Consider the following 16535-nt stretch of genomic DNA (forward strand, 5'->3'; position numbering starts at 1 on the left):
TAACTTTTCATCAACTTGCCATCAACGCCCTGGCAACCACCCACAACATCTTATTAATGCCCTGACAAATACCCACAGCACCCCAGTAACAGCCTAGAAATGCCCTGACAACCACCCAAAAGTCCCTAACAACCACCAACAATACACAAGCAACTACCTGGGTAGCAACGCCCTGACAACCCCTGAGCAATGTCCTGACAACCACTCATAACTACTCACGGCTCCCTAGCAATACCCTAGCACCCACTCATGACACTACAGCGACTACCAAGCCTAGGACCTAACAACCATCCTCAACTCCCCATCAATATTCTGTCAACCAACTACAACACCCTATTAATGTCCTAGCAATCGCCTAGCAATTCCCTTACAACTACCAACAACACCCGAGCAAATGCCTAGCTAGCAACGCCCTGGCAACCAACTAGAAATGTCCTGACAACTACCTACATCTACCCATGGCACCCTGTAAACCACCCATAACACTCAAGCAACCACCAAGCAAAGACATAGCAGCCACTCACAGCACCTTATCAACACCCTGGAAACCATCCACAACTCCCTATGAATGTCCTAGCAACCACTCGCAACAGACCCTGGCAACCATCCTCCCTATCCTGGCATCATGGCAGTGTGTTTTGCGCAGGTATGCACCGAAATGAAAATGCTGGCCAATACCAATAACCGATCATTCTTGAAAGTCGATAACTGATATACTGGCCGATAAATCTAAATCCAATTTCTTTTTACAAAAACAAGTCTCACCTTTAAAAGCCGTGTCCCAAGCACACAATTATAATGTTCTCATTATAATTTTATGTAGCCTATATGACAGACTTGTGCTGCACGTTGCACTTAACTGTATTTTCCTTTTTTTAAAGTGATTCCATTCGTATTTCAAGCAATTCAAAACCATCATGGCAAACCAGTGCGCATCTGAAGTGTCGATATGGTGGCTGATATATTGTGCATCCCTAGTAAGCACGACTCTTTTCTGTAGCTACATAAGTCTAGCTGCTTTACCCATAACACTCGATGGTTGGGAATTTTGGAATGGAGTTCCTGTTTTTAAGAAAAGATTTTCTGGAATGGCTGGTTGTGTCATGTTTACTGTAAGCTGGATTGGCGGAGTGTGAGCTACATTGAAGAGTTTGTTGAATATCGACAAAGTAGATGTTTTGAGAGAGCTGTTTGAGGATATGTGGTCTTGTTAGGTTTGTGCAGGGACTCTGCGGTTACCAGAGAAGAAAAGTGTAGTTTATCTGGTCCCTCTGCATGTACAAACACACTTTTACATGCATATCCATTAGCCATTAAGGTTAGGAGCCAAGAAAATGGCTTCATCTGAGTCTATCTCACTTTGGCTCATTGCCTTTGTGTGTGGGTGTGTGTGTGGGTGTGGGTGTGGGTGTGGGTGGGTGGGTGGACAGTATGTGTCCAATCTAGGTCCGGGTTAGTCAGTGTAGTGAAACCCAGATCTTAATGCAACGTGAGCCATTGATTTGCTCGGGCTTTCCCATAAGCACTTCATTGGAACCAATTTTCATTGTTGTGTGGTGGCACGACTCACAATAACGTTGGCACTGTGCCCTCAATCCAATTTAGGCATCTGTGTTCCAGCTTGGCGAGGACTGGCCTCGGTATTTTACAAAGATCCATTTAGTGCGGACAGCAGCCTCTCTCTCTCCGCTGGCTCCGGCTCATATGGCACTTCGAGTTCACTGTCCTTTCAAACATGGACGCTTTCCTGCTAAATAGAGCCTTCAGTTTCTGGCTGAATTTCCCAGTTTGTTTCTGGCGTCAATGGATGCCAAAATTTGTTTGTTAGCAGTATTCAGCTGTAGACACTTTAGGAAAAAGACAGAGGGTGCGTGAATCACCTTTATTAGTGTTAAAGGGATAGTTCACCCAAGAATGAAAATTAGCCCATGCTTTACTCACCCTGAAGCCATCCTAGGTGTATATGACTCTTCTTTCAGACGAATACAATCGGAGTTATATTAAAAAATGTCCTGGCTCTTCCAAGCTTTGTAATGGGAGTGAATGGGTATATTTGTTTGGAAGTCCATCAAAGCGCATCCATTCATGATTAAAGTGCTCCATGCGTCTCCAGGGGTTAATAAAGGCCTTCTGAAGTGAAGCGATGTGATCGTGTAAGAAAAAAATATACATATTTACAACTTTATAGACTAAAATAACTAGCTTCCCGCAGACGGACATACGCAAGTCGACTTGCGCCAAAAGAGTAACACTTGGCCTCTCGCGGTTCAAACAAACAGGGCTGGGCAACCACGTTCGTCATTACGTTGTGCGTCAAGTTCAAGTGTTACTCTTTCGCCGTAAATCGATGCGTACGGCCGTCTGCGGGAAGCTAGTTATTTTAGTCGATAAAGTTTTAAATATGGATATTTTTCTTACACAAACGCATTGCTTCACTTTAGAAGGCGTTTATTAACCCGCCAGAGCCGTGTGGAGCACTTTAATCACGGATGGATGCGCTTTGATGGACTTCCAAAATCGTATACCCATTGACTCCCATTATAAAGCTTGGAAGAGCCAGGGCATTTTTTTATATAACTCCGATTGTATTCGTCTGAAAGAAGAGGCAAATATACCTAGGATGGCTTCAGGGTGAGTAAATCATGGGCTAATTTTCATTTATCAATATGCACAGAGATATGGAGTAAAAGAGTGTTCACTTACCTTAGATGTTGATTTCAGATGCTTTCTGAAAGCTCGCTGCAGACTTCTTACAGCTAACAGCAACACTACCGGTATTTGAATGTTGACCCGCAGCTTATTGGCTGCTGATACAACATCAACCAATCAGCTGTGCTATGTAGATGATGATGCGATCGCTACCAAATAAATTAAGGACCTATCAGCCTGCGCCATCTTGAGTTTCATGCCAGAAGACGAGGAGTGAAATGAAAACAAATCCATCTTTATTAAATCCAATAATAATGAGTTAAGTTAAAGGTGCTTTCATGCCATGTTGGAATTACCGTAATTGCGGGATTCTGACTTGTAAAATGCATTCACGTCCTTACAGCTTGTCGGAGATCTACCACATGACACACATGATGCAGTTTCATTTTAGTTTTGCCACTGAAACTCATAATTTGAGTCAGAGGACATAAACAGTTCTGAGTTGAACATCACATGTGGTCATCTTGTAATTACGGTAATAACAACATGATGTGAAAGCAGCATAAGAAGATAATAAGAAATGTTTCTTGAGCAGCGAATCAGCATATTAGAATGATTTCTGAAGCATCATTTGACACAGAAGACTGGAGTAATGATGCTGGAAATTCAGCTTTGCTATTACAGAAATAAATAATTAAAAAATATATATATTTTATTAGACAACAGTTATTTAAAATTTTAATAATATTTTCTTAAAAATCTTTCCAACCCCAAGCTTTTAAACAGTAGTGTATGTGATTATTTTTTTATTTTATTTTTATTTTTTTATTTTAATTATGTTATTCTAAAAGGATTAAATAATTCAAATCACACCATTATTATATAAATTATTGACAATGTGATTGGTAATCATACTTGTAGTAATCATAGTCATTACATTTTTATTATATTTTAACTATAATTATACATTTTAGTTGTTACTTTGTTATAACCAAATTAAAATGAAATGATGACAGGTTTTTTTTCTGTCTTGATTTGAGTTAAATTAGTTTTTACCGTGATATGGATGTGTACGTGTGGGGTGTGTGTGTGTATTTTTGGTATGTTTGTTTCTTTTTCTCTTTACAGGCTTTATCGTGTGTATTTAGACTCAAGACAGATTTGAGTGACAGTTTGTTGGCTTATTGGAGTGTGAATCCGGTCAGTTTTTTGGGGGGGTTTCACCGTGACTGAAGTTGAACAGTCAACACATTGAGTTGTTGATTATCTTATCAGCAAGTAAACCAATTAAAGCACAGATGCTGTCGTTAAGAAGGATCAATGTGTCAGCACTGGAGACACTTGTATGCTACTTTTGCTGCCAGAACTGATAGTCAAATCTATTGTTGTAGTGCAGTTTTCAAAAATGTGACACAGCATAAAAAATATATATTTTTGCTAATATTATCTATGCCAAAAGTATTCCCTCAGTGCCAATCACAATTTGAAAATTGAAAATCTAAAGTTATTGTGTAATTTTATATAATTGTATAAAATATTGAATAACAATTATATTAATAATTGTATTTATTGGTAAATCATTTTTATTTGTTTTATCGGTATTAAACGGTATTAAACGGTCAAAATGTTGTATATTTTTAACAGGCATACTAACTCCACTTTGATGGTAAGTCCTGTTTTCTAATGATAAGACAACAAAAGCGAAAATGCATCTTTTTTTTGTTTCTGTTTCAGATGATATGGAGGCCATCCCTGTTAAACAGTTTATTAAGCATGTATCAGAACTCTACTCCAACAACCAACACGGCTTCTCAGAAGATTTTGAGGTAAGATCTGCACACACACACACTCGTCTCTATAACTCTTCGCTCTCAGGAAACTCCCTCAGACTTTTGTAAACAGAGGTCCCGTCTCATGTGGTTCCTCGGCCTTGCTGCAGTGGTTCTGTTGACACGTTCTGGTGTGTGCCTGAGAACAGCTGGGCCGGGATCCCTCCGCAGATGTTGCTTTCTGGCAGGTGGCTGGACAGGACAAGCCAGTTGAACTCAGCCTGTGTGAGAATGAATTAGGCATTCTGAACGTTGGCATCTTTTTTCACACCGAGTTTGGACTCTCTCTGCTGTGTGTGTGTTAGTGCGGCGCGGAAGCCAGAAAACCACAACAACATTCTGTCCGACTAATGTGATGGCAGTTTGTACAAGGATGACTGGTAATTAGTTAACCATTGAGTCTTGGGCCACAGCGTCTGCTTGTGCTTTCAGTTGCACAGGTGAATATCAATGAACGATCTCAAATGTTTGGCATCCGATGATCGCCTGCAGGTCAGAGCTGTGCGCACACACACACACACACATGCTGGGTTTATTGTGTCCTCTGTGGATCAGGATTCTGAAGTATCCTGATGTTCTGGAGGTCTTTTCTGCAGTAATAGCTTTGACCGTGCCCACATTACTAAATTTTTGCTTGGATGCGTTTGCTGTTGCAGACAAATGTTTGAGGTCGTAGCCAAAATGTATTGTTTCACCAATCAAGGATGATTTAAGTATAAGCAGTTCAGCGATACAATCTGAGCTGATCTTCAGTTGAAAGTATGCAAGTTACTTAACTTAACTTAACTTAACTTAACTTAACATAACTTAACTTAACTTAATAAATTAAATTAAATTAAATTATTAATAGCTTGCTTTGATAGGTTGGAAAAACTCTTTAAGTAGTTTAGTTCAAAGTTAATCTTATAAATAAAACATTAAAAATGAAAACGATTATATATTCAAAAATTCATTTTGGAAGTTTAAATTAAATTAAATTAAAAGCATGTTTTGTTGTGTTAGAAAAAAAATCCCAATAAAAGCAAAAATTTCCAAAAGATGGGAAAATGTCATTTCATAAACGTTCATTTCTGACACTGATTACACATAGCTAGCTGCTCGTTTTTGTTCAGTTCGCATGGACAGTTGTCCATTTCTCACGTTTTTGTATTTACGTGATAACTCAATTTTGCCACCTTCATTTTTCAAAATATATTTGTTTAATTAATTAAAATTGAATGGCAGCCCTATTGTTTTTGCCACGCACCTGTTAGTAAATACAGTTGTCAGTCCAGAACACTGTGTGAATGTGGCTTATGTCTGTTGTGTTTGTCAAAATGGAAAGGAAAATCTTTGAATTTAGTTTCAAAGTAGGTCTTCTACTTTCCCTCGTTCGGAGAAGAGAATGAGGGGAGGAGAGAAGGGGAGGTGTGTGGGTCACCAAGGTTCCTCTGAGGGCCTCACTTGGCCCCTTTGTTCCTCAGAAAGTGTATGCCTGCGCTCATGTGGGCTTGATGGACATTGGGAAGTGGTTCCAGGGGGGTTTCTGGTGCTGTTTCCCCTCAATGGATTCCTCTGTGGTTCCTGACCCCTCTCTCTCGCCTCCACTACTCGAGCAGAGAAGAAGAGGCAGGACAGCTGAGCCAAACCCCCTTTGGACGGAGCCCCCCGGCCCCTGACAAGTGGCTTTGTGCAACTGGGGCCGGAAAAAAAGAAGCAATGGCTGGGGTGGCAGTGATCATGGGAGCCAGGGAGGACAGGAGGGGTTTCGGCTTGGCCTGGACAGGCACAGGGATTATATGCGGCCCGGGCGTGAGGGTTTTTAGACGGGGGAGGGGGGAAGAAAACTGACTCAAAGGGAAAAAAGGAAGAGGACACTTGGAGAAGGTTGGCATTCAGCTGAAAACGAGAGAAGAGTGAATGGAGAACATCAGAGAGGAAGATAGAGTCTGAGAAAAAAACAGTGGAGGACATGCTTATTTCCTTTTATAGTTTTAGCGTTATTTATTTTGTCATTTAATTAGTTTTAATGCTGTAAGACTCTTTAAAGACAACATAAAATCAATCATTTTATCTTTTATAAAAATGTGATTGGTTCCTCAACCTCTTTTATGATAATATCAACTCTTTTAAGATGTTATTATTTAATTGATATTTTTACTAAGATAAAATTAGTAAATAATATAATAGCCTAACAACATAATAACTGCACAGCCAAATAGCTGTTTAGAAATTATTTTATTCTGCTGTTGTAGGTCATACAGCCTTTCACATGTCTTAGCAACAAAAAACAACTTCATTTTATTCCGGTCAGTGTTAATGGAATAGTAAATAGCAAATAATGAATAAGCTAAATATGTTTAGTTCCCAAAACACTCTCAGAACCTTTCCAAATTTTGTCATTTGTCATGACATGGATTTTATTATTTTTATATATTCATTGAGGTGCACTTATAATGTTAATAAACGAAAGATGGATGGATGGACGTCAATAATCAATACTATACAAACAATGTGTTGTTTTGATCTTTTGCTTAATAAATACAAATAATCCAAGCACTTCATCACCATATGAAGGATTGAATTAATATGTAAGATTGAATTTGTTCATTAAGATTTCCTAGAACGTACCTATAACTGTACCACAGTAACCCCTCTGCACCAGACACTGATTCAATTATTCCAAATAAAAATGACTTTAACCCATTCTAGAGTTTTTGAAACATTTATTCACAGACATCAAAAAATGAATAAACAAATAGTATTTGATATTTACTAAGATAACATTACATTCATTTCTTGACACTGAATTGTACAGTTTAGCATGGACATGGACAAAAACGTCTCGGTTATCTTGATGTTCTCTTCATGTTAACCTGTGAGACACTGTACATCGAGATGTTCTCCAGGGTGAACTTGACTTTCAGCCTCCGCGTCTCATTTCCCAGCAGGCTTGATGTTTACTTGTTTTGCATTCAGATAATGGAAAGCACACTTTTCATCATCCAATCAATTCCCAATGTAACTTTTTTCTTGTTGAATACTTTTTCACTCAAGGAAGTAAAATGGGTTAGTTAATGGGTTGTTCACGATGACTTAAAAGAAAAAAAACCTCACGTAATACCACCAGCATCACATATGACATCACAGGTCACATGAATAGAATTGACAGTGGTGGACCATCCTCACATAAATGCTGACTTTATCCCGTGACCTTGTGTGAAGTAGCAGCTCTTCTCAGAATGTGAGCGGGGTTAGTTCAGGTGCAGGTAACCAGAAACCACACAGGTGTGTGTGTGTGTGTGTGTGTGTGTGTGTGTGTGTGTGTGTGTGTGTGTGTGTGTGTGTGTGTGTGTGTGTGTGTGTGTGTGTGTGTGTGTGTGTGTGTGTGTGTGTGTGTGTGTGTGTGTGTGTGTGTGTGTGTGTGTGTGTGTGTGTGTGTGTGTGTGTGTGTGTGTGTGTGTGTGTGTGTGTGTGTGTGTGTGTGTGTGTGTGTGTGTGTGTGTGTGTGTGTGTGTGTGTGTGTTTGTGTGTGTGTGTGTGTGTGTGTTGTGTGTGTTGTGTGTGTGTGTGTGTGTGTGTGTGTGTGCGTGTGTGCAGATGAGAGAGTTATTGAAAACAGCCCCCGGCAGATTTGTGGTTTTAAACGACCGTGTCCACACACCCTCCAAACGCAATACAAACACACATCCAACTAATGCACACGCAGCCAATTCTTGTTTTCAAGTATGTCACTTAAATGTCAAGGTTTTTGTTGTTAACAGTTGTGTCATGTGTTCGTGTGTTTAGTGTTTATTGAGAGATGTGTTAACAGCCTCAGTATGTTAGCAGTGCTGAACCTGCTGTACATGATACCTGCAAACTGGAGAGAATTTGTGTAAATGCACAGTAATTGTATGTCACATGTAACAATGTATGAATATCATTATATTAGATAACAAACTGTAAAAGCAAATTATAAAAACAGTTTTATATACTGTTCAAAATGATTACTTTTTGGTTCATGTAGTTGTTAATGTGATGAACTACATCATCTACATCCATTTTATTAGATGAATCACTTGTTATCACTTGTTAAGCATCTGATGAATGAATAAATGTAAATGTAAACTTCACCGGTGGTAACTCTGCTTGTACATCTATGTGAACTTGAGGAACACTGAAAATCACCTTTTCTGTAAAAAAAAAAAAAAAAAAAAAAAGCTTAAAGGATCATTTGTTTGCAGATGCCACTTGGTTTGAGTATTGGGGAAAATTACATTTCTTTCTTTCCTGCTCTGTAAATGTTATGGGTATGAAAAGGAGTTTTTTGTATGATGAAAAAAAATGAAAATGAAATGTATGATGTCTTGTGTGTGTGTGTTGTAGGAAGTGCAGCGCTGCACAGCAGATATGAAGATCACATCAGAACACTCCAATCATCCTGACAACAAGCACAAAAACAGATACATCAACATCATAGCCTGTGAGTCTCTTTCTACGCTAGGGGTCCAAAAGTCTGAGACCACCTGTGAAAATTCTTCTATTTTCATCTCGCTTTTTTTTCATTACAAATTATATTATAGCAGGGATGCATTAAATTGATCTAAAATGACAGTAAAGACATTTATAATGTTACAAAAGATTTCTCTATCAAATCAATGTTGTTCTTTGGAAATTGTTTCACGGTTTCCACAGAAATATGAAGCAGCACAACTCTTTTCAACATTGATAATAATAATCAGAAATGTTTCTTGAGCAGCAAATCATCATATTAGAATGATTTCTGAAGAATCATGTGACACTGAAGACTGGAGTAATGATGCTGAAAATTCAGCTTTGCCATCACAAGAATAAATACATTTTAAAATAGAAAACAGTCATTTTAAATTGTAATAATATGTCAAAATATGACTGCTTTTTACTGTGCTTTTGATCAAATAAATGCAGCCTTGGTAAACTTAAGAGATTTCTTTCATAAACATTTGAACAACTCTGTAAATTGCCAGCATTGGGTTTGTCCCCCTTTGCTTTAATGACAGCAGCTGCATGAACTCCACAATTTGGTTAAAAAATGTTTCAAGTGAGCATTTTGTGCTTCATTGGAGGCAATATTTTGTCTTAATGTTTCCACAGTTTTCTATTTGTTTGCCTGTTTGAATGCTATTTTGAATTGCAGATTTTGATTGTGGTCTCAGACTGTAGGTCAGACATCAGACGTGTCTCTCACTGTCCATCTCTCTTTCTTCCTCCAGACGACCACAGTCGAGTGAAGCTCAGGCCTCTGGCAGGCAAAGACTCCAAACACAGTGACTACATCAATGCCAACTATGTGGATGTGAGTGATGTCTGCAGATGTGAGGGCTTCAGTATGAATAATAACTTGACTGTGATGTATATTTCTGTATCTCTCTACAGGGCTACAATAAACCCAAGGCCTACGTCGCAGCTCAGGGTCCTCTCAAATCCACGTTTGAAGACTTCTGGCGGATGGTGTGGGAACAGAACACCGGCATTATAGTCATGATCACTAACCTGGTGGAGAAAGGCAGAGTGAGTCATGACAACCATTGCAATTTCTGAATCATCGAACAATCATTCGTTTCATATGGCCTCTTTAAACGTATCCCCTTTTCGTGTGCATCTCACAGAGAAAATGCGACCAGTATTGGCCGACAGAGAACAGTGAAGAATATGGTAATATTGTGGTGACGCTGAAGAGAACCAAAGTTATGGCGTGCTACACACTCCGCATCTTCACTATCAGAAACACCAAAGTAAAGAAGGTAACCGTTTTTTAAGTCGTCTCCCTCTCTCACGCTACTTAAACCAAAAAAACACATTGAAAATGGATCATTCAACAAAATGGGTGCCATTATTTACTACGAATGTGTTAAAAAAATCACTTTAGCAATGAATAGCTGATAACAACTTTTGGTTAATTGGTTAAAGGAGTAGTTCACTTTAAAATGAAAATTCTGACATCATATACTCACCCTCATGTTGTTTCAAACCTGTATGAATTTCTTTCCTCTGCTGAACAGAAAGGAAGATATTTAGAAGAATATCAGTAACCAGACAGTTTCTGGGTCCCATTGACTTCCATAGTAGGAAAAAAATATACTATGGAAGTCAATGGGACCCAGAAACTGCCTGGTCACTGACATTCTTCTAAATATCTTCCTTTCTGTTCAGCAGAAGAAAGAAATTCATACAGGTTTGAAACAACATGAGGGTGAGTATATGATGACAGAATTTTCATTTTAAAGTGAACTATTCCATTAAAAAAATTAAACGCATGAACAAAAAGCCAGTATTTGTTTTTTGTTTGTTTTTTTTACTTTTCCCCACCCATGTATTTCCAACCTCTCCTTGTTCTATTAGCAAATACTCAATTTGATGAACATAAAATGGAAATACATAGGTTGACAGACCAGGTACTTTTACATTTAGTCATTTAGCAGACGCTTTTATCCAAAGTGACTTACAAATGATGAGAGCAATAGAAGCAATTCAACTAACAATAGGACAACAATATGCAAGTGCTGTGACTAGTCCCAGTTTAATCTAACGCAGTATACATACATTATTTTTATTATTATTATGGTTTTTTTGTTTGTTTGGTTTTTTTGGTCCTGAGACTTCCACAGAAGATTTTTTTTTTTTTATTTAGACCACTTCCATTATTGGTTGCTGTCAGGTTGTGAGAATTTCAGCCAGTATAACAAAAAGTTTTCTTACATTTAAACATTGAAAACCTTGTTACCATGATTTAGTATCTATGAAGCACCTTATAGTTTCACAAGTTTGACCACAAGACTTGTTTGTTAAATGTGTGTTAAATTAAACTGTCAAACCTGTTAACCTGTTTTGATTTGTTTGTCCTTCATGAGGGGAGTTCCTTCAATTAAAATAAATTTAGCTTGAGATGGTACAATGTGTCATATCACTTGTTTCTTCTTTGGACTTTTATGTATTTAGTGTTTGATATATAGTTTGATAAACTGTTTATTCGGGGTTCCCCGTATTAGTCCCTCATTGTTCTCACCTGTGTCTTGTTAATCTAGGTCCCTGTGTATATAAGCCCCAGTGTTTGGTGTGTTGGGTTGTCAGTTGTTTGTTGTGTTCCTGCCCTTTGTGTTCATTAGTTCCTGTTTGTTTTGCTTGTTAAATATCCTGCATTAGTTCCTCCTCTCCTCATGTCTTCCTTGCTCCCCTGTTACACAATGCCATTTATTAACACTTAAAACAATCTTTGTTTATTATTCAGATAGATATTCATTTTAAAATCACCTCATCAAACTGGAAAAGGCACTCATTTAATAGAATGATCCATAAAGTAATAATGCATGGTTTGACCTGCTTTCCTTTACCTGTGTGAAGGATTGTGGCACGGTTGAGGATTAAAAGCCAGAGAGAAAAGTCTTAAGGAGCTTATGCGAGGTCCTGGCCTTCACAGCGTCAGTGAGAGTGATCTGCTTTCTCTGTAAATCTCTTTCATAATACGCAGAGCCACAGCAAGGCCACCGGTGGCAAAGAAATAAGGCTCTTTTTATAGCAGCCTGTTAGATTTGAGTTTAGGTGCCAACTTTTTTATGCGACAAGGAAAAATGCATGTATGGTAATATGTGGTTTTAAAAAAGCTTACAGGCTTCTGTACAATAGTATCACACATCAGTGCTGCAAGTTTGAATGTCAAGTAAGGGTTATTTGAAGATATGTGACCCATTTTTTGAAATTTTTAATTTAAATTTAAATAAGCTTTCCAATGATGTATAGTTTGTTAGGATAGGAAAATATTTGGCCCAGATACAACTATTTGAAAATCTGGAATCTGAGGGTGCAAAAAAATCTATGTCTATTTATGTTCGGGATTGTGCTGCATTCACCCCCAAAATAAATGTTTTATATATTTAAGGTAGGAAATTTACAAAATATCTTCATGGAACATGATCTTTACTTAATATCCTAATGATTTTTGGCATAAAAGACAAATCGACAATTTTGACCCATACAATGTATTGTTGGTTATTGCCACAAATATACCCGTGCGACTTTTGACTGGTTTTGCGATCCAGGGTCACATATGGTTATTAATCGGGTGTTTGGGTTTACTGACTGTCGGATACAATTGCGCAAAAGCATCCTTTTTTCGCTACTTGCCAGGGCAAAGTTTCTGAAAATTTCCTCAAAAATATAGTAAAAAATAAAATAAAAACTGACTTGATGACGATTCTCACTAGTAAAACAATTTTTAATAAATGGGTCAGTGTTGCAAATATATTAGGCTTTGTTTAGTAAATATGAAATGCATTGTCAGTTTAGAATGTATCCAGGGAATGTATCCTGGAGGGGGGGGGTGTTTGTTTTGTTTTGCTTTGCTTTGTTTTGTTATTTGCTTTGTTTTGTTTTACTTTGCTTTGTTTGTTTGTTTATTTTTTTTATTTTTTTATTTGCTTTGTTTTTTTTACTTTGTTTATTGTTTTGCTTTTTGTGTCTTGATTTGTTTTGTTTCTTGTTTTGGTTTATTTTAGAAATAGCAGACCTCTGTGTTCTTCTTCTTTGTCCTTTTATGCTGAAGAGTCATGTGTAGTTGTGAGACTTTCGTCTGTTTATGTTTGCAGGGTCAGAAGGGTAACACTAAGGGCCGTCAGAGTGAGAGAACAGTTCTGCAGTATCACTACACTCAGTGGCCGGATATGGGTGTCCCTGAGTACACGTTACCCGTGCTCACCTTCGTCAGGAAGTCCTCTGCCGCACAGACTCCAGAGATGGGCCCCATGCTTGTACACTGCAGGTAATACACACACACACACTTCCACTGGGTCATTTAATGGCTAAAGAGAGCAGTTTTACATGTTATTAATGTGTTTTCCTCAGTGCTGGTGTGGGCAGGACAGGAACTTACATTGTGATTGACAGCATGCTACAACAGCTGAAGGATAAAGGCTCAGTCAATGTGCTGGGTTTCCTCAAACATATACGAACTCAGAGAAACTACCTGGTCCAAACGGAGGTGAGTCCCCAGTCCAAATCTGTCCTGTTTGTTTGTGTCATCTAGCATGTCTCTTAAGCGTGTCTCTGTGTGTTTAGGAGCAGTATATCTTCATCCACGATGCCTTGATGGAAGCCATTCTTGGTAAGGAAACAGAGGTGCCCTCCAGTCAGCTGCACAGTTACGTTAACAACATCCTGACGCCGGGCCCAGGGGCCAAAACACGACTAGAGAAGCAGTTCAAGGTCGGGACTATCTCTTTCCTTATGCAAAGTCATTTTGACAAGCAATTTCCATCCAAGCTGATTGTAGGACTGCTATGCTTGATACATTCTCAGCATATCAGAAGATATTTTTAATGCACATTTATGCGGAGAAGAAATTCTGAATGAAATTGGTTCACGTTTATCGCTTAATACTTTATCATTTCATACCTGGTTTGCACACTGTGACTTACAGCCCAAGTCTGACAGGTTCTGTGTGGGTAAAATGTGTGATATGTGGTCTGCTTGAGTTTCATGAGTTTATAAAATGTTTTATTGAGCCTTGACATTCTCACTTTTTATGGTTCTGTTTGGTGAATATAAATCCTCATCATGTTTTCTGTGGTAGGCTACAGCTGCAGGGCATATTTCCTTCCTGATGAGTTCCAAAGATTGGAATTGCAGTACTTTAATGTCATGAATCTTTTGTTTTGTTTGTTTTGTGTTTTAACAAAAAAAAAAAATTTTGTTAAAAATAAAAGGGGTCAGTTTTTTGTTTCGGTTTGTGTTTTTTTCCTTGTTTTTTTTTTTTTTTTATTGAGCCTTGAAATTCTCTCTGTTTATGGTACAAAGACTGCAACTGGACATATTTCCTTCCTGTTGAATCCTAAAGGTCGGCTTTGGCTTATGTGATGTATTTGTGCTACTTTGAAATAAAGAACAAAATATAATTCTTCCTTTATGTACAGTTGGTGACTCAGTGCAATGCAAGGTTTGTGGAGTGCTTCAGTGCTCAGAAAGAATGCAACAAAGAGAAGAACCGCAACTCTTCTGTTGTCCCATGTGAGTAACATAAACTAAAATATGTGAGACAATTAAGGTTTATTAGCATTAAAGCATCTGTTGCCACCTAAATATAATTGCACATCCAATTGATTTATTGTATATTGCTTATTGTGTGCTGTGGCCATTTTCTTTTCTTTTTTATTCTTTTGCTCATACCTTGGCCCTTGATGATAATTACCTCTACTAATATTCTAGTATCCAAATTGCAACACATATTACAAACCTGTGCTTGCAGCACTGTTTGAGCTAATGAGATCACATCCCTGACCTGCTCTCTTATTCTGCATCCTGATTGGCTGTTTTTGTCCCTCTCAGCGGAAAGAGCACGTGTTGGTCTCGCACCGTTGCCTGGAATGAAAGGCACTGATTACATCAATGCGTCTTATATAATGGTGAGTACTCAACACCCCCACTACAGTTAAACATTAACCTGTTCTGGATTTCAAATTAGCACTCAGTGTTCTGGGAAAAACTGATCTGTTTCACGGTTGTAAGAATGAACATTTGATGTAATGTTGGTTTTATTGCACCTGTGCACTGGTTTTGTACACACTTTTTTTCAAATGGTACATAGAAAAGGGTTTATACATGGCTTAAAGATGACAGGACCGTGAGAAAACAGGCATTAGGGAATCAAACGCAAACTTCACATTGTAATTAAGCATTTTTAACTACTACTAAGTGATATCCTAAGCTCTATTATTTAAGTGTCTGAAATCAAAATGAGTTGTATACTGCCTGTTGTATACTGAAAGCCAAAATAATTGATTGGTCCTTTTGTTTTTTTTTTATGTTTTCTTACTACTACTAGGGATACTACCGGAGCAATGAGTTCATCATTACCCAGCATCCCTTGCCTCACACCACTAAAGATTTCTGGAGGATGATCTGGGACCACAACGCTCAAATCATCGTCATGTTACCAGACAACCAGGGCCTGGTGGGTATTCAAGACCATCTGTAGAGTTCCCTGTTGCCTTGAGTGATGTCCTGCCTCTAAGGAGGGAAGCTCTAGTTAATGTTATAGACTGTGCTCCTCAAGGTCAGCTGATGTCTTATTGTGAGCTGTGAATTATGGGAATTGGTTGTAAGAGCACCAGTCTTTCTGAAAGTCTCTGATTACTCTGTGTTGATGCTCACTCACGTTTGTTCCCGCAGGCGGAGGACGAGTTTGTGTATTGGCCGAGTCGAGAGGAAGCCATGAACTGCGAGGCGTTTACAGTCACTCTTATCAGTAAAGACAGACTCTGTCTCTCCAATGAAGAGCAAATCATCATTCATGACTTCATCCTGGAGGCCACACAGGTCTGTCTTTGGAGGAAAACATGTGGATTGAAACTATATAGAAAATATAAATTATAATTGTATGTATTTCATCTAATATTATGTTACTGTATATAATATTATAATATTTATCATAAATATTGTTATAATATCATTCATTAATTATATTTAACTATAATTTATATTGAATAATTATGAATATGCACTACCTTTCAAAGTTTTGTGTCGGTAAGATTGTTTAATGTTGTCTAAGGCCCTGTTTAACACCTGGTATTAAGATGGGTTTTGGTCGATTTTTAAGACTTCTGTCCTGATTTCATCGAGGGGAGGGTCTATGGTCTTTCGATGTAATGGACAAAAAAAGCGTGTGTAATTCACATATGAACGCGCCCTGAGACGACGGAAAAACATACGGAGAGCGTCAGTTTTTGTTTCTGTTCTGAGCCGCAAGATCACGGCGAACGCTGTGAGTGTGTGTTAGAGATCAGGAATGGTCAAGTCAAGTCAAGTCAAGTCAACTTTATTTATATAGCGCTTTTCACAATACAGATTGTATCAAAGCAGCTTCACAGTATTAAATAAAATAGTACATCAGTGTCTGTTTCTGGTGTAAAACATCCACGTTTGGTAATGCAGATCAATAGCACTGTTGAATCGATTAATCAAATTAAGTATCCCCAACTGAGCAAGCCAAAGGCAACAGTGGCAAGGAACCGAAAAACTCCATTAGGTGACCTAATGGAGAAAAAAAAACCTTGGGAGAACCCAGGC

The 16535-nt window shown here is 38.2% G+C and overlaps 1 protein-coding gene across 1 annotated transcript in view; it reads left to right on the forward strand.

Moving 5' to 3' along the window:
- ptprga (protein tyrosine phosphatase receptor type Ga) overlaps positions 1 to 16535 on the forward strand; it is a 280039-nt gene that overhangs the window by 253313 nt on the left and 10191 nt on the right. Inside the window, exons 15-26 of the mRNA XM_081356988.1 lie at positions 4384 to 4475; positions 8826 to 8922; positions 9692 to 9774; positions 9855 to 9989; positions 10088 to 10222; positions 13061 to 13233; positions 13317 to 13452; positions 13530 to 13676; positions 14384 to 14477; positions 14796 to 14872; positions 15292 to 15420; positions 15639 to 15785. Of these exons, the coding sequence (XP_081213114.1) occupies positions 4384 to 4475; positions 8826 to 8922; positions 9692 to 9774; positions 9855 to 9989; positions 10088 to 10222; positions 13061 to 13233; positions 13317 to 13452; positions 13530 to 13676; positions 14384 to 14477; positions 14796 to 14872; positions 15292 to 15420; positions 15639 to 15785 (1445 nt within the window). The remainder of the gene's footprint in view (positions 1 to 4383; positions 4476 to 8825; positions 8923 to 9691; positions 9775 to 9854; positions 9990 to 10087; positions 10223 to 13060; positions 13234 to 13316; positions 13453 to 13529; positions 13677 to 14383; positions 14478 to 14795; positions 14873 to 15291; positions 15421 to 15638; positions 15786 to 16535) is intronic.

The sequence above is a fragment of the Scardinius erythrophthalmus genome (assembly GCF_964197995.2).
Source record: "Scardinius erythrophthalmus genome assembly, chromosome: 25".
Classification (NCBI taxonomy): Eukaryota; Metazoa; Chordata; class Actinopteri; order Cypriniformes; family Leuciscidae; genus Scardinius; species Scardinius erythrophthalmus.